Raw genomic sequence first — 18,835 nt, forward strand, 5'->3', positions numbered from 1 at the left:
TCAAATTTTCTCACTATCTACTTGATTTTTTTCTTGTTTGCTTCAATGTAAGGATCAAAGTCATTGTCTTTTTCAGTGAATGAGTACATGGTGAGTTCTTGCTTATATATTTAGCTATAACTTATCTCTTTTCTTTGCTCTAAGATATTCTTCAAACATATCCAAGTCTTCCAGGCACCAATGGCTCACACTTGTAATCCTAGTTACTCAGGAGACTGAGATCTAAGGATCATGGTTGAAGCAGCCTGAACAGAAAGAGCACATGATACTATTAATTAACTCTTAATTACAAATTACTTCTGGCAAAAGGCCAGAAGTAGATGTGGCTAAAGTGGTAGAACACCAACCCTGAGTGAAAAAGCAAAGGTACCACATCAGGTTCTTAGTTCAGGACCCAGTACACACACACACACACACACACACACACACACACACACACACACACACACAATCTGAACTTGTGAAACGCCCTAACTTAATTTTCTCCATTTTTGTTATTTTCTCTAAATCAAAACAAAACATGCAACCCATTTGTAAAATCGAAGTGCTGAATCTCCCGTCCTTATTTAGAGTATACAGATTGGTTTCTTACTTTTTATTAGAAAATTACCTTGCTTATCCTCCTAAGTTTGTAAATTCTCCGTGTATATGCATAGATGCACATGTATGTACATGCATCTATATTACTGTATAAATTTATATATACATATATATGATTGTGGTAAGAACATTTAATCCTCTAACAAGCTTCAAAGCGTAAACCACATTACTTTTTATTCAAGGTACTCTGTATGTTTGTGAACTACCAGCTCTGAATCCACACTTTAGATCTCAGAGGATGTAGCGTCCTCACCTAGCCCTCTGTTAAATTCAACTCCTAGACAGGCTACTATGAGGCCAGATCTGGTGAGAAAGCAGAGATGTTAGGTCTGAAGATTGGTAAGGATACTCTAGATTCTCCTCCATGCTGCTCTCGACATCATCGTCTAAGCCTGAATCGTGGCTCAGTGCCTCGATTTCTCTGCTGGAAGACATTAGTGCATGGGAAAGAGAAGGGTCCTGGCGATTGAACAGCTGCCCACAATCCTGCACTGCTTTGGAAGCCTGTGGATTGAAGGCCAAACCTCCCCAAGCACAGAGGCCCCCTGGGTCTCTTATCTCCAGCCACATTTCCATCCCCCGCCCTGGGGGAGCCAAGGGCGCCCCCCAGCGCCAGCTGCCCACGCGTGCCAGTGGCTCTTTGTGCCGCCCTCTAAGTTGGAAGAATTGAACCAGACTTGGGGAGCCTCGGGGACTGTGAGAGAAAGGCGTTCCTCGGAATTCGCCGGGGTTAGGAGGCAGAAAGCCAAGGAAGACAGTCTCTCAAAGGCGCCCGGTTCATTCGCGTCTGGGATTTCCTTGCCACAAAGGGGGCATTTGCTTGGCACAGTAAAGATGCCCAGTGGCGCTGTGAGATCCAAACGCTTGGAGCACGCCCGGGATCTCCTCATTTCCTCCCAGTCTGCCAGAGACACAGACGCGTCGTGTGTGTGTGTGCGTGTGTGTGTGTGCATGCATGTGTGGCAGAGTTGAGGATGGGGAAGACTTTTGAAGGGGAAGAATAGCTCCCTCTTTCTCCTTTGGATCTCGTCTCCTGCAACCCACTCCGCTCCTCGGGTTCCTGGGACACCCCGTGGCGCACCTCTGTGGCACTAGCCACACTCTCATGGACAGGACAGCCTAAAACCAAACGAGCGCACACGGAGCACAGATGTTCCTTTCTCTAACGCATCCTCGGGGCTTTGCCAGCCTCCCTTGCCCAGTCCGGAGAAGTCGCCGGCTGAGGATGGGTGGGAGACTAAGAAAGGTTGGTGGCCCTCGCCATGTGTGCTTTGGCTCCCTGTCTGTTTCCTCTGAGCGATGGTCAGGCACCAGGAATCCCCTTGTCCCTCTGGGGTGTGTGTGTGGGGGGTGAGTTCCCCGTTTCCCAGTTGTCGCAGGGGTGGACTGGAGGAGATGCAGGAGCTGCAGCGAGGGGGAGGGGCGGGCAGGGAGGAGGGTGGGGTGGGGGAGAAGAGTTTTCACTCTTTGTCACTCTTGAACTGGGGGCGGAGGAAAACACCCACAGTGGAGAGCTATAAAAAGCAAAGAGGGCTGCAGGAAGAGAGCAGAGCGAGCCAGAGCTGGCGGGTGCCGAGCGCTAGCCGGCTGCCAGGGCATCGCTGCGACTCGGGCAGTGTTGGATGGCCCCATGTGAACGAGGGGACCACGCTTCGGGTCGCGAGTGAGGGGCTCTGCTTGCCTGGGATCTCCAGACTCCCCTCGGGAAGCAAGTCCAGATTCTAGCATCTACCTTGAGAAGAGGGACTGTGTCCTGGAAACGTGGAGGCATAAGGGGCCGAGGGGGCCAAAAAAGTAACCGAGCCCGAAGGCAAAGGAATTGGAACGGACGCCCCGATCTTAAGAGGAGGACTGAACCGAAGAGACTCGGGCCGTGACCACAGAGGTGCGCAGGGAGCACAGCCGCCCGCGGTGCGCGCTCCGCAGCGGACTCGGCGCTCGGCACCCTGGGTCACGCCTCCTTGGCGAGAAGGCCTTTGAGTGCAGAACTTCCTGCCCCGTGCCGAAGCCGGTCCTCGCTTGGGTAGCGCTTGCTCCTGGCTGGACACTTGAGACTGAGTTCAAAAAGTTCCTGGGACCCCCTCGGCGCACCTGGACGGGTTGGGGGAACAGTATCTGCAGGGATCCCTGGCGCCCCGCTTGAGGGGCTGCGTGGTGGGGGGTCTGCCCTCTCCTCTCACATTCACGTCCTTCGGGGGCTTGGCGCCTCTGCGAGACGCTCTCTCCAGGAGACGGCCGCGAGGATGCGGGGCAAGGATTCGTCCCGCTGCCTACTCCTCCTGGCCGCGGTGCTGATGGCGGAGAGCTCCCAGCTCGGCAGCTCGCGGGCCAAACTCAACTCCATCAAGTCCTCTCTGGGCGGGGAGACGCCTGCCCAGGCTGCCAACCGATCTGCGGGCATATACCAAGGACTGGCTTTCGGCGGCAGTAAGAAGGGCAAAAACCTGGGGCAGGTAGGAAAGTCCACCCCTCCACACCACCCCTTGTACTCCAGTATACTCCTCCGCGTTAGAGACCAGCGCTCCTGCGCGCGCTGGGCCTGGGCGCGGGGCAGTGGCGCGCGGTCTCCGCCAGGTGTGCGCGCCGCTCCCCCCGGCAGCGCGGTCCTGCGCGGCGCCGGCGGCGGGGCGCCGGCTGGGAAGGAATGCCTGGGGTGGGCGGGCTGCTTTTCTACTTTTTCTACTTCTCCTTTGTTTGGGAAGTAGGCATGGCACGGGTGGAGACCTCGTGCGTGCCCGCGGGAGAACAGTGGCCGCAATGGTCCGTCCCTGCCAGCTAGGGATGCGATGATGAAGATGTCCACCGCCGCTAACCCTCAGCGAGCGCTCCAGGCGCGCGGCCGCTCCGAGCGCGTTTCCTCTTGTGTAATCCTGCCGACGTTGTAAGATTGGTGCTGTTCTTTCCCATCCTTAAAGGAAGGAAGGAGTAGCAGAGAGATTCGTGATCTTGCAAAAAGGAGCACAACTCTCTCTCTCTCTCTTCTCCCCCCTCCCTTTTCCTTCCTTCCTTCCTTCCTTCCTTCCTTCCTTCCTTCCTTCCTTCCTTCCTTCCTTCCTTCCTTCCTTCCTTCCTTCCTTCCTTCCTTCCTTCCTTCCTTCCTTGTTTAATCGGTGGCAAACTAAGATTTCAGTTTGGGGAGTTAGACCCCCGGTCTTGGGGCGCCCTTTCCGTTTTACAATCTGGAGGCAGGACTCGCCCAAATGTCCAAATGTCGCAGTTCTCCTCTCCCAACCACTTTTCGCAGGCAGCCACCAACTCTTGTAGACGCTTGCGCTTCTCATTCAGGTAGAACTGTAAAGAAATCTTCCAGGAGACTGGAAATAATGAGGTGACAACTGTCTAGGCGCCAAGGGGCGACACCGCAGAGGACAGCAGGGAGGAAACTTGCCGCTGGCGCCTCTGTTTCGGGCAGATGTTTTGACAGCCGTTCGCGCAGGCTTAAAGAGATACACAGCCAGGCTGGCGCGCACACGCTGGGCACCAACTGCGCTCTGGCGGCGCTCTGCGGCCAGGAGAGGGGGCCCTTTGGGCACTGGGAGGCCCCACAGCTCCACCTTCCGCTCCTTTTATGGGTGGCCAAAACCAAAGGCCTGTTTGCCAAACGCCACGCTCACTTCGCCTAAGTGTTAACCCATGGTGGCAGTCCCTGGCCAGCAGACGCAATTTCCATGTTTGCTCAGAGGAGGGGCAGCCCTGGCAGTGCGCGCGCGGGCGCCCACCACACAGCTGCCCAGGGCAGAGGCGGGCAGAGGCGGGCAGAGGCGGGCAGAGGAGGCAGGGAGAAGGTCGACAGGTCAGTCCCGCACGGATCTAGAGCTCCGAGGGATAATTGTGTTCGTTTTGCAGTTGGAAAAAAATGCTTTTCCCAGGGCTTTGAAAGGCCAATCAATAATCATTTTGGCTCTTCCCTCAAGGCATCACAAAGTATGCCATCGCAGGATTTTTTTTTTATAAATTACTCAAGGAATAAATTTTAAAGAGGTACATATCTGTAGCAATGGGGGTGTGCACACATAGCCACGCGCGCAGAGGCGCCTTCCCGATTCCCAATACCTGGACAGCTTCAACAGCGATGCACTCCACAATGTGCTACAAGTCCATCGTGAGTTGGTGCAAGGGTTAGAAATGATGTGTGCTTTTGATCCAAATAGAGGACTAATTTCACGCTCCTGACTTTGACTTCTCCATTGTCAGTGGAAGAGAACTCAAGGTGGGGACCCTCCAAGGACAGAGTTACCAAAGAATCTTTTGAGATTCCTTTGGTACTAACTCTTCTAGGAGTTTCCATGAAGCACTTGTTGATCCTGTTACACTTGTTTCTTTCCTGGTAGCTGATGGTCCTCAGTGAGCTAAGCACTATCCCAAGCTATGTCATTACAGAGAGAGAAAGTGGTCTGCAAGACGTGCGTGGCCCAGAACCTAGCTTGTATTTTGCTAATATACTTGTGTATAAATAGTTACAAAGAATAGGCTTTTAATTTGCCATTCTCCAAATACCGACTTAATTATGCTTCTTAAGGGGACAACAATTCTATGTGCATCTCCTCAAGTTGAAGATTTAGTTTACAAATACCTTGAATTTCTGATATGCTTTCTATAAAGCATAGAAATGTGAACTATGTACTGTACTCAACCACAGTTAGTAGATCCTAAAATTTTGACAGTACAGCAAATTGTATCATATGGAGTTAATGGAACAGCAAGTCCAAATGCTAGGTTGAATACCAAGCGTGCACTTCATGTCTTCTATGTCATACTTTCTCAGTTGTCTAGTAGAAAACCTAAAAAGTTTACTGTTATGAAGAAGCAAATAGATTTACTTTCTAATATATATTCAAATTGCAATTATTTGGTATCTATTATTCTATCTTCTGAGAATATTTAAAGAATTTTTCATTGAATATGGATTCATTGTCCTTTACTCCACCAATTATGTGGTTACTAATATTTTTAGTATCCTTATTTTTCAAAACAGGGTGGAGATTAGAATGAGGTTAAGAGAGAAGATGCCCTTTCTTTTGTAGAGAACTCTCAAGGATTGCACTGAATTTTTATTATCATAATAGCAAAGCGTGATTGGGAAGATTGGATACAAGCACGAAGCAAATCAGACTAGCTAGTTAATATATAAGGCCAACCTATGCCTAATCACTCTGAGTTCCCTCTCCTACCTTTATTCAATACCAGCGATGTTGAAATATATGCCTTTCAGAGATAAAAGAATAAAAAGAACTTTACAGTACAATTTCAGGTGGGCCGATTAGAAACAATCTTGGATCTTCTTTGTCTTAAATGGAAATTTAACAATCTCCTATTTTAATTTTCCAGGATTGAAAATTAAAGTAAAAAATTTATAGTTATTATAGAAGAAAATCATTGAAGAAATTTATTACCTATAAAAGCAAAAAATAAGTTGAAATGTGTGCCATGGTGTACTTGATGAATGACGGCTTGCTTTTATCAGAGAGAACGATTCTTATCTATGGTGATTCTTATTGTCCCATAGCTGGGTGGCTTACATGTAAAATATGCTTAGAAAATGTCCCCTTAACTTTTAAGAACAGTTTTAAAGATGCATAGAATAACACACGGTGCTCAGTCCTCAGAACGTTAGGATTTTCAGTTCTAGATCTGTTTTCCAAGGCACAGCTATAGATTATGGTGAAAACTGATAAAGAAATTGAGAGTGAGCGTAATCAGAGGGCTTGTATGGGATTAACTATTACAATCTTTCTTGCCATTTAACAAAGCACATTACAAATACAGTATTTCTTGATCAGTGTCACCCTTTTCAACATTCTCATCCATCCCTTCCTTAGCCACCCTTTTCACATTCATTTTCATTTGAAGCAATTGCCAGTGGGCTTCATAAGGTAATAAATGTGTGGATAAATATGAGGTAAATTAAGTTGCTGGACTGTTGCTAATATAGGGCATCGATGTGTTTGGATATTTATAGGAGGGAAACATTCTAGTTCATAGCAATTTATATATTTCAGTTCCTTGAGAGAATATTTCATGTTTGAAATCAAAGCAGTTTAAAAAAATCTTCACTATTATTTGGACAAACGTATCTGGATTCGATACACTGTTGTGTGACATTGCATCTGGAGTTTACCATACAGAATTTTATGGTCCATCTTTAAAACAATTTAAAAATAATGCTCAAGCAAAACATCATTAACCTTTTTACAATTCACAAAGTTTGCATATGTGAATAAAAACCCTAGATGCTCAGTGTGTTTGTAAGAATTTTTAAGAATTACCTTGCTGTCCTTACTGAGACCAGCATGTGAATTTAATTTGAATGTTCTGTGTTAGTATTTTGAAATTCTCTCCAAAGTGATGAGTAGAACAGTGACAACTAATTATATTTAAAATGTAGATAAGTTTCTTGGCATGTGTCTCCAACGAGAAGCTGAAACTGGTGGAATATAATTTCAGACTCCATGGGTCTTTATTATAACTTGGACTGGAAGGTCAGGTTTAATTTTAAGTTCCACTGTGAGATTAAACGTCAAGTTGAACTTGAAAGAGTTGGTTTCCAGGGCATTTAGATTTCAGGATTGTATTTTGTTTAACAAGAGGCACTCTCTATTTGCACACACAACAGTCCATGAAGGTACTCCTTGAAATAAATTATATATTCCAGTTTCATAGTAGGCGATCACTTCATTTTCTGAAATTGTCCATGACTTATAAAGCAAAATAAGAGCCCAAATTTCCTGCACTAGAGAGTAAATTAATTATTTCTGGGTAACAGTGGAAAAGGAAATCACTTTTCAGATTACTTTCTCCAAATAGTTAAAAAAAATTTGAGATGGTTTATATTACGATTCTTTTTCTTTTATGATAAATAATAAGAATTGATAGTTGATCCAAGTGGAAGTTTACCTATACTATAGATTTAAACAAAACATTTTTACACTAATCTAAGTATGGGCATCCGTCATTTTATTTTTGGTGCTAGACTAAAAAGAGGAAGAGGATAAGTTGACTTTAACTCGTTCCAGCTGTGGCTCTGACCCTCTTGTAGTCTTTAGTAGTCCCTCAGATACAAACTTTTGCCCTTCTCCCCCTTTTTACCGTATTTCAAGTCCACGGTTTCTAAAGATATTGCAATGTCATAGAACGGTATTTTGTATACTCTGTTTTAGGAAAATATTGTCCCTTGCTCTTCTCTGTGCAATCATGTTAAATGTCCAATGTGAACTCATTTGTAAAGTGGCAGTAGAAACTTGTAATACTTAGTATTTTGACCATTTTAATCATTCTTTGATATTGAGCTAAGGTCAAGATACATTACAATGTTGTTTCTATCTGTGACTCCCTGACAGCCTGTTAAAAGTTATTTTTACATCATTATACCTCAGTTCACTTGTTATTTAAGCAAGAAACCTGCTTCTAGTTATTTTCTGATCACCAAAAAGATTTATGTGATATGTGTGGCTGCAAGAGTATCTTACTAGGTCATTTTAAAACAGAAATCTGAAGTGAGAGCCACAAAGAAATAAGATAAAGAGTAATTAGTATATACTGATTCTTACGTCTGCAGCATTGCATTAAGATGACATAGAAAGATGAAATATGGAATACATAATGAAAATATAGTATTTCCATTTAAGGTAAATAGAAGTCACTGGTCTCTTCCTTCTGGATCTACTCTTGCCAGGAACTAGAACAGGACATCATATTTTTCTCTAATTGTTGGATTTGTTGGGACAAATATAAACCATTCTCTCAAACAGAGGTCAATTGATATAAATTATAGGAGTTTTTTTAATAAGAACATCTGTACACAGGAAGAAAAGTCACCATCCAAATATTTCAAATAGCAGCTTTCCAATGTGTGTCTCATAAAGATGACTTTGGGTCATTGCCCACTTTGGGTTAATACCAATGACAAGACCGTGGATGACACCACTATCCAGTCAGATGTCTTTCTGGAGAGCTTATCCTATGAACTGTTTCTTGTATAATGGTAAACTGAATCAGAGAAACCTCAAGCCAGAAATTTCACCATCATATTGAAATTGTTTCATTTTTAACTCAGAATTGCCATTCTTATTGTTAATCTACAACATCAAACCTGCAGAGCTGGTTATACTTTATTCACTGATTTAGGTTTGTCTGTGATCTACAAACTATAGATATAGAAATATAAATTTAGTAAAAACACAAAAGTAGTGAATTCTAAGAGTTACTGATTTTTCTCACTATCAAATAAAGTGGCTTTTGTACATGAGTTATTCTTTTAAATATTTGGCAGTACCTCTTTTAGTTAATTCACTTGTAAATGTATTGCAATTTGTTACATCTAATAAATTAAATTTGAGTATTTTATAACCATATTAAATTAACATCATTAAGTACATTAGTACATTTAATAGAAAAATGAATAAAGCATCATAATTAAAAGAAGTATCTTCTCAAGATGAGCAATCTGTGAAACTCATCCTAAAAGATGTTAGCTTTATCATGTGAAATAAGATAAAGCACATGTTCTCTCAGGATCGAGAGAATAGAGTTATCTTTTAATGCACTCTTTCCTTTAACTGGCTTACAAAGAGTTCTGGTGCACATTAAATGATAGTAAGAAGTAGTACGGACTGATCACATACTTGGTGTCAAACTGGACTCCAAATGTTTTACACACATTAACTCTTGATGTTTCAGGTGGATTTTTAAGTTAGTCTTCATATTATCCTTACTCTTACAAATGTGTTGAAATATTTAATAAATAATGAAAACAGTCCTAACAAGAACACAGAGAGTTTATGCAATGTGTACAATTCACCTACTAGTAAGTGGGGAAAGCAAAAACACACGATCTAATGGTTGAACACGTCTATTTAACCACTTGAACACGTCTATTTAACCACTAAGCTATGACGCTGCTACACTGTTCTACTGTTCTGGATTTTAGAAGGAATAAGGACTTTTTAAAAAAATCATTCTCTCTTATACCTTGTAACAACCCGGGTTTAACTCTAGCATCATTGAAATTCACAACAAAACACAAAACCTTCTCTTGCTACCAACAATGCTGATGTGTTCTGGAGATTAGTGTGTCACAGACACACAGGCTGGCAGCATATCAGTACATTATTGCCTTCTCTGCCTCTTCTTACCTTCCTGCTATAGAAATTTTTTGTTATCTAGGAAAATATGCACCCAGCTCTCTCCCATAAAATATTGTATTGCCTCAGTAGAGAGTGCTGCTGTTGGAAAAGTTCTACTTTCCTTTTATTTTTTCATGCTGGTAACACTCTCCCCTGCCCCAATATCCCTGAATCTAGCACTGCTATTTGGGCCTTCCCAATGTCTTCTGTATGATTTGCCTGGTATTTCTTATACTGTCATTTCTTAGGGGGACACAGTCCCCGTATATACCTTGTTTTTGCTTTTGGGTCTTCCATATATGCCTTTCCAGAACCAGACAGTATCAACATCATGACACTGTAGTTCCCTATTAGGTCTTAAATACCAGCTTACTATTTACTAATGTAATGTCCTTGGAAAAGTCTCTAGCCTTTTAAAAATTATAAAATAAGTATGATGAGACTCACAACCACTTTTACAGTCAAAAGACTTGAATTACTGTGAAGTGATGAGGATACATATAAACATATAAACATATAAAACTCTCTTGTACCAGGTGCTGGTGGCTCACACCTGTAATCTCAAGAGTCTGAGATGTGAGGGCCACAATTTAAAGCCAGCCTGGGCCGGAAAAATCTTGGAGATTCTTTTCTCCAGTGAATCACCAGAGACAGATGTAGAACTCAAGTGCTAGAGTGCCACCCTTGAGGGGGGAAAAGCTATCCAGGCTGAGTTCAAGCCTCAGTACCAGCATACACACCCATCCATCCTCTCACCCATCCTCAAAGCAGAAAGGACATCTACTGATCAAGCTGATGTCTTCATTGCTGCTGCCATTACTGAAACAAGCAAAGTTCAATGCTCACGGTTTGAAGTTGCTGCTTATTCTTCTCTAAGAATAAGGGAGGGACATTGTGCATGAAGGAAACAAATAAACTCAACTACATTAAAGCTAAGAATAATAAAAACAGAACGAGACAAAATAAACACAGACACACCCATGCTACCATAACTCCCATAGTGTATGTTCATGTGAAGGGGGGGTGGTGTTTTCATGTGTTCTTGTAGAAAATGAACAAAGTAGCACATGAGTGAGTGATTGGTGAAATTAGGGGAAAGACATGGATGTAAGATATTGAAAATACCATTACAGGAAACAGGTGGTAACAACCCCAAGGAACTCAAATACCTAAGCAATATGGGACAGAATGTTGCCAACAACATTCTTCTGATACTTCCCCCACGTCAGCCTGCAGAAGCTGAGCCATGGCTTCCTATGGTAGATCGGAGCCTATGCAGCTTGCTGTGGATTTGGAAGGCTGACTGTGGTCTTTTATGTGTCAGCCATCTCCTCCGGGACTTTGCTATTAGAGGTTTGCTACTTCTATCTTATTCTGTTTATTTTAAAATTTTCATTTTGAAACTTTTTTCATAGTCCACACACCTTGGAAATTTTTTAGTAATGTTAGCCTGAGAGTGAAATTCATCTAAATGAAGTGTGTGATAAATTTCATGTAATGTGTTAGAAACAGATTCCTTTCCTACAAGTGCTTCTATCTGGTAAGAGAATGAAAACTGACATCTAAACAGAAGGCAGAAGGGAAAACGATCACCTAAAATCACCTAAAGTTATGGTCATATTCAAATAGTGGTTTCCACATACCTTCTTGCTCATTCTAACTTCACTTCATTTGAACTCTCTGAATTTTGGTTTGATGGGGGTCCATGTTAGTCTTGAACTCTAAAGTTTGGTTACATAAATCCTCTTCTGGCCTCTACAGTCTTTAGTTTATTCCTTGTGTTTAATTTATCACTTAATTTCTTTAATATTCAATTTCTGTTTTCTTCTCTGGGGCATTTCCCTCCACTGATACCCTTCTAACTATCCACTGGTAAATGCTGGTGTTTCTTCAAGTCCTGTTTTATTTTATTTCTCAATGATTTTTTTTCTTTTTTCTGGAATCCTTTGCCATACAGGCAGCTATCTACATTCAACTTGATAAACTTCCAAAAGCATTTCTTTTCTGGAAACAATAGCAGCAACAACAAAATTCCCTCCATAAAGAAAAGCACAGTTCTTTATGTCTAAGCTCAGATAGTCACAACCAGGCAAGCAAGTCCTTAAGACATTTTATAACAATCAAAACCCCTACAGGTTCGTGCAGGCTATAAGAATCAAGCTTGAGTTTTTTTTCCCCATGCAATGTTCTGTTTCACTAATGAAAGAAAACTCAGTAATTTTCTGTCAAGATTTTTTAACCCTACTTATTAGAAAGTTTGGTGTTTAAAAGACCTACTGTACTTTTTACATGGATAAACCTGTTGTTCAAGAGATGTATGTCTAATTAAAATGTGCAAGTAACTATGACATGAGCACAAAATTTTACATATTACAAAATATGTGGCATACATATTTTGAGACAATCCACACATATTTTAAATACATACAGTATTTATTTTTATAGTTTTAGATTACGTACTAAGAGTCATCTACTTTATAATTTGATACTTATTAAATGACTGCTCATTAGTTTTCAATGTGACAACGCCCTTAAACATTTACTGTCAACTTGATAGACTCTTAAAATGCTTGAATATTTACGAGTGGCACATACCTATAGTCCCTCATAATCACAGGTGAAGGAGGATGATCAGTTGTTCAAGGCAGATCAGAGTCTAAGGCCAGCTTAGACAAAAGCAGAACTAATGCACTAAAAAACCAACTAAAATAAAACTAAAAATGAGCCAAAAGTAAATATGCAAGAGATGTGGCTCAAGGAATAGGCTGCTTGCAGTGGGCCCCCAAGTTTGATCTCTAGTACTGCCCCGAAGTAAATAAGGTGTAACAACTAAGTATGTATGGTGTCTATAACTGTTATTGTTCAAAATGGAAAACTTTATAAATGACCAAGATCACCATTTTATCATCTAATGCTTTAAGGACTTCTACCATAAAACGGACTAAAATAGGCTATTGGATATCACTTGTTTTTTCTGACTTGAGGCCACAAGGACTTAGAGATGTTTCATGTTCTACCAACTGTGCCATAGCTAATGCACAGGAAAAAGGAAATCTCACTTAAACCAGGCTCCTCTGATTCGCCATTCAGCTCTTTCAAATAACCAATGCAACGCTTTCTGTGAAGTCTGTGTTAATAGGGATGTAATAGTGCAAGAATTCAATTGCTTCCAGTTGATTGAAAAGCTGAAGGGAGATAAGTTACATATAGAGCTCTTTGTCAAGTGTGAATTGGTACATGTTCAATTACATTATTAAGATTACAATGTCATGATACCAGTTGCATCAAATTAACAAAGGCAGGTGACTTTGACTGTTGTCCTGGCTCAGTTTCTCAGGCCATACTGTAAGGATGTGACTTGGGAAGAATAGGACAGTGTGCACCAGAATGCTAGAGACACAAAGAAAGGGAAGAGAGTAATGGCGGCTGCTGAGAAGAGAACACAGATTGCTTGACCTTGGTCCAAGCTTTACTAGGATAGAGGCCAATGGCTTTAAAACTTTCCTGCCAGAGACAGAACTACATTTTACATTGTGCTCCAGTACTAACCCCTGTCTCACACGCCTGAAAGAAGTTCCAGAAATAAATGATCTGATGATAGTCAATGCAGTATCTCATTGAAAGATTTTAGTTTGCCTATTCTGCTCTAGGCAATTCTTGTTTCTTCTCTCTCTCTCTTCATCCTTCAAAATGCTGCCATGACTCCATGAATTGTTTGATCAAAATCTATGATTTGAATAAATAACATGGACTTGTAAAACTACTGCTTCTGTATAGCATAGCTTGGAGTGCTGTTTGGGGACTAGCTTTGTTTTTAGGAATATATCAGGGACATTGTGGGTAAGTGGGCATTCAAGGAAAAAAGTATCCATTTTCTCAGAACCCTCCCACTTTCGCTCTGTAATTTTGTCACTGGCCTGGATCTCTTTGCCCCATAATCTGTTCCTCTCTCTGCACTCTACAGTAGAACATGGTGCATTTTTCTTAAAATATTTTTTTGGTGTTTCAGGTGTGTTTTATCTGAATCTGTCACACAATGCTAGTGCTATTTCCCCTGGGCACATGCACTGTGTATCATTCTACTTTGTTTTGAAGAATTTAATGTGGAAGACAGTTACAATTTCTATATAGAACTGTAGATAAATCTGAGAGAGTATTAGGTATAGACTTAGCAGACCTATTCATTCTATTTTAAATGTGCTGAACGTTAAAAAAAATCACTGAACACTTTTACTTTACAGTTTTTTTTTTAAATCATGTTTTAGCCTCGGCAATCTAACTTTTTATGCCTATAAAATTTTTTTATAAAAGTATAAATCTCTTTGTTTTAACATCCTTGAAAGCTATTTTACCAAAAAAAATGTTTTTTCACTCTGAATTTATGGGAACCAAATCTAAACTAGCTAGAATCAACCCAAGAATAATGTATCCTTCTGAAATTGTAAAGATGGTTTGCATATGAGTAGTTATACATTTTTGAAAAATTATAGGCAGAGAGATTGAAAGTGGAAGTATTTGTTTTTTCTTTGTCTTTTTTTGCTTGTTTTGATTTTCTTGAGTTTCTTTTAAAAGTTTAATATCATACTAATACTTTCATATTTCTGAAAACTTGTTTTTATTCTTACAGGCTACAACTGGCCTTCATGCTATTAGACTCTCCTGTTTCTCAGTACTATTGAGAGAGGCTGAAGTGGTAGAGTACCTGCCTAGTGAGGCTGAAGCTCTTGGTTCAAGCCCATGCTGCCAAAAGATTAACAAAATCCTGCCGATGTCATTCAACCTTTTTTTCCCTATTAAGTTGGGGATGTGTTACTTAAATACCATCCTGGAAGATTATGGTAAGGGACTTAGTACAGGAATCAATGTGATTTTAGGGTTGTAAACTGAATTTGAGGATTATATTTTGGAAAAATTGCAGATTATGTGGCTCAAATAGATAAAATTCAGAGAAATGATCAGTTGTAAAGCCAACAATTATTGATGTAAAACCTTAAACTGGGATAGAGGAAATAAGTGGATTTTGTCAAGAACATATCAAGTTCTAAGAATAGGTATTTTTCAAAGCCATTAAAACATTACTTTCTTGAGCTGGAATGTAGCTCAGTGGCAAAGCACTTGCCTAGCAAGGGCAACGTCCTAGGTTTGATCCCCGATACCAAAAAAAAAAAAAAAAAAAGACAAAAAAATCCCCTTGGGGCTGGGGATATGGCCTAGTGGCAAGAGCGCTTGCCTCGTATACTTGAAGCCCTGGGTTCGATTCCCCAGCACCACATATACAGAAAATGGCCAGAAGTGGTGCTGTGACTCAAGTGGCAGAGTGCTAGCCTTGAGCAAAGAGAAGCCAGGGACAGTGCTCAGGCCCTGAGTCCAAGGCACAGGACTGGCAAAAAAAAAAAAAGTCCCCAAAACATCACTTTCTTTCTAAACAAGAATTCCCTAAGTGACAATGTGATAAGTTATTTTCATATTACATGTATAGGAATCTCCAAGGAGAAAATATAGAAGAAATGGTTTGGAGATGACCAGGGTAAAATCACACTCAAAGAATTAGTATCATCTTTTTCTATTAGCCCTAAGTTAATGCTTCTTATCTTTAGGACACTTTTAGGGTTAAAGAAAAATCATGTTAAAAGTTTAAAGTGCCCATAATCCCCCTTACTCATCCCTTTTCAAGTTTCCTGTCATTTATAACGTAAGTTTGTCCAGTATAATTGTGACATAATGGGCCAATATTAACATATTCTTATTAACTGAAATACATTAGAGTTCACATTTTGAACTGTAATTGTGTGTTTTCATAGTGTCTAATTTGTCTGACAAATTGTTTGCATTGCCTTAAAAATCCTACTCATCTCTTCCACCTCTTTAATTTTTTATTTTCTCTTTACTGTCTTTGTTTTTGCTGAGATGTCACAAAATTGAAATTAGAAAGTAAGAGGCCTTTTCTAATTACTTCCCTTCCTCCCCTGTAGCAATATACATTTAAGTTTCCTCCATGTCTTTTTTTGTGTATGAGTCTCATTTTTTAAGCTAAAATTATTTTTCCAAAACAAATCAAGAATCCAAATTTTGTTAAGTTCTGGTGTATTTTTTCATTTCTAGTTTTCTTGGTAAATGAGAAAAAGCTATGAATTTTGTAAATAGTTTTTCTTTAATGAAATGAAGCAAACTTGATTATAATTCCTGGGAAAACTACAACATGGGAGCCTACAGCAGAAAAGAAAAGCAAAATATTATACGTTAAGTGGTTAGATGCTCAAGGAATGATTTACCTGTTTCTTCTAAGGGGTTATAGACACTTGAACATATGTAAGACAAGGAAAACATGTTCAAAATAAAACACATATAAAATTGCTTTCTTATAAAAGTTAGCTTCCTCTTCAAGCCATTTGTCCAATCTAGAAGCATTTTAGTCTCTTTGCTTTCTTTCTCTGCCCCTCAGTCTATTTTGTCATACCCTTTGTTCTAACAGTACCATTATTATTTCTCCATGGAATACTCCAATATTACAAACGTTTTGTACTTCCACAAATCAAGGTCAATAATACTTTTAAACTAAGAATTTTAGGATAAAAGTCTGATTAGTCTATTCTCTCTCACTATGTTATTTTTAAGAGTATGAAGACTAAACTCTCCAACCTGCTGCAAAATTGTATTGTTTCTAAACTTTGTCCCTCAAGGTACATAGTACCTGAGTGGCAGAGACACAATGGCATGGCACCATGTAAGTCCCGGGCCAGAGAAACCATCTGAGCCCTTCCATTGGTTCATTTTAGAATCTGGATGTGATTAAAATTCTCACTAAGCCAATCAACTTGCTAATGGCTTACATCTTAGGGATATAAAGATATACACTTCCACTCACCATTTATTCAACACATAGTCTATGCGGGATCTTTGTTATATGAAACAGTGAAACAATGACAGTATACTTGAGAAAACCAGTTGAAATTTAAAGATTGAAAGAGATGCCCAGAAACTGTCTCATTCATGCTTCTGTCTTACAGAATACTAACGTTGGACAACTTCATGAGTTTTCCTTTTTTAATAAAGATTTCTAAAGATAAAAACACTGTACTTCTTATCTAGCTAACTTTTTGTTAAAATTAAAAGCATTCTGATTGCTACGCCATACTAATAAATGAGTAACACAAAACTAGATGTAATTCTCCTTGCCAAAATCTTGCCTTTCTCATTAAGAAAAATGCAATCAAAGTTATTTTAATTATACTCCCCTGGCTACAGTCTGGCTGGACATTGATGGATTGTCATGATCAATTGCAGGAATAAGATCAGCTCCACACATAGTCATGAAAAGAGCTGATTGCATGGTGATAAAGAAACCAGGTCTGCCTTTTATTATTCAAATGTTCTAGCAAGAATTAAAATTTGAGATTTTTTTTATTTTAAAATAACTTATTGCTCCCTGAGGAAGATTACAAAATTCATAGCTTACCAAGCACTAAAGAAAAACCAGAGGGGAAGAGGTAGGCTTACAAGGAATGAGAAGCATGGGAAGAAATAACAAAGAGGGCATATAGCAGTCATAGCCACTACATTGTGGATTGCTGAAGAGAGTCAGGAGAAGTGGAGAAGATCTCTCACCACTGGGAGGCCCAGGAACAGCTTATGTACTGAAGTATAGCGAAGAAAAATTTGATAAAGACCCAAATCTAAAAAATCACCTTCATATTGTATTTTCCCAATTAGTCACTGCTATATTATAACATAGACTTTTCAGGGCTGTTTTCTGCTTATTTAATTTATATGACTTGTTAAATCATCTTTAAGGAGTTGTACAACAGTTAAAAGTGAACACTTATTGCACTTTTTTCTTACCTAGCTAAATTATTGTTAAAATTAAGAATATTCTGATTGCTACAATGCTTTAGTAAGACATGGTTAACACAAAGCTAGATATAAATTTCAATTATAAGGTCAGCTTCAATTTAGCATGCCAGTTTCTAAGCACGCATCTTGATCAGTGAACTTCTTCCATCTTTCTAGACTTTTGATTTGAAACTAACTTCAGAAATAATTCACATGTTTACTTCTCCTAGACCTATGATCATAAACAACATGATACCTACTGATTAACATACCATATTCAAAATACTTGGATTTTTTTTGTTTTCTTAAACCAAATATTCCACAGAAGATGAAGATATAAAAGAAACATGATGTAGTTTCTCAAAACAACTTCAAAAATGGCAAAAAGAAAAACACCTCCACTTGGAGTCAAAGCAGTGTTGTGATTACAATTTTTCATCTTTCGATGTCTATTACTTTATAGTAGAAACACTCAGTTGGATAGCAAAGCCTTAAAATGAAAAAAAGGAAAGCAACATTTCAAGTCACTTTTTGTTAATCTGGTTGGTTTTCTCCATTGGAAGAAGCCTCAGTTCCTGTTTCTGAGAAACTCTCCAGGCTGCAGAAGCTACTAATAAGTGTGGGCCAGCAATGTGTTCCCCAAACCACACCCCCACTCCTTTCCAGTGCAACTCCCTGCAGTCCAATCTGGTACCATGCAGTACCTCATGTGTGACTTGTTAGTTAAAATCCGTGCATGGAGATGGGAAAAAGCAAAAAAGAAAAACACCCATCACTAGTTATTTTTTAATGCAACATATCTGCTTGAATTTTAGAGAAAAGCCTCAACTTCTTCACTCAAAGAAATTTTTTAAAGTGCAATTGTTCATATTAACACAATGCTTCCAAAATGTTCTTGGAGGGCTGGGAATATGGCCTAGTGGTAAAGTACTCGCCTCATACACATGAAGCCCTGGGTTCAATTCCTCAGCACCACATATATAGAAAAAGCCAGAAGTGGCGCTGTAGCTCAAGTGGTAGAGTGCTAGCCTTGAGCAAAAAGGAGCCAGGGACAGTGCTCAGGCCCTGAGTTCAAGCCCCAGGACTGGCAAAAAAAAAATGCTCTTGGAAAAAGGGATACATTTCCTTGCTTGCCTACTTGCACGACTCTTACCTTTCTCACACTCTTTAGAAGGAAATGGCTTTTTAACAAGAAAAGTCTTTCACTAGGGGTTTCTGGCTACAGCCCCTGCCATGCATTCAAATTGGAATTTAGTCTCCATTGGTTATTGCTGGAAGCGCAA

General features: G+C 40.2%; 1 protein-coding gene across 1 annotated transcript in view; it reads left to right on the forward strand.

Moving 5' to 3' along the window:
- Positions 1-1,041: 1,041 nt before the first annotated feature.
- The window catches only part of Dkk2 (dickkopf WNT signaling pathway inhibitor 2), a 95,503-nt gene continuing 77,709 nt past the window's right edge, over positions 1,042-18,835 (forward strand). Inside the window, exons 1-4 of the mRNA XM_048333371.1 lie at positions 1,042-1,523; positions 2,094-2,263; positions 2,375-2,550; positions 2,628-3,053. Coding sequence (XP_048189328.1) covers positions 1,042-1,523; positions 2,094-2,263; positions 2,375-2,550; positions 2,628-3,053 — 1,254 coding nt within the window. The remainder of the gene's footprint in view (positions 1,524-2,093; positions 2,264-2,374; positions 2,551-2,627; positions 3,054-18,835) is intronic.

Source organism: Perognathus longimembris, chromosome 24 (genome assembly GCF_023159225.1).
Source record: "Perognathus longimembris pacificus isolate PPM17 chromosome 24, ASM2315922v1, whole genome shotgun sequence".
NCBI lineage: Eukaryota > Metazoa > Chordata > Mammalia > Rodentia > Heteromyidae > Perognathus > Perognathus longimembris.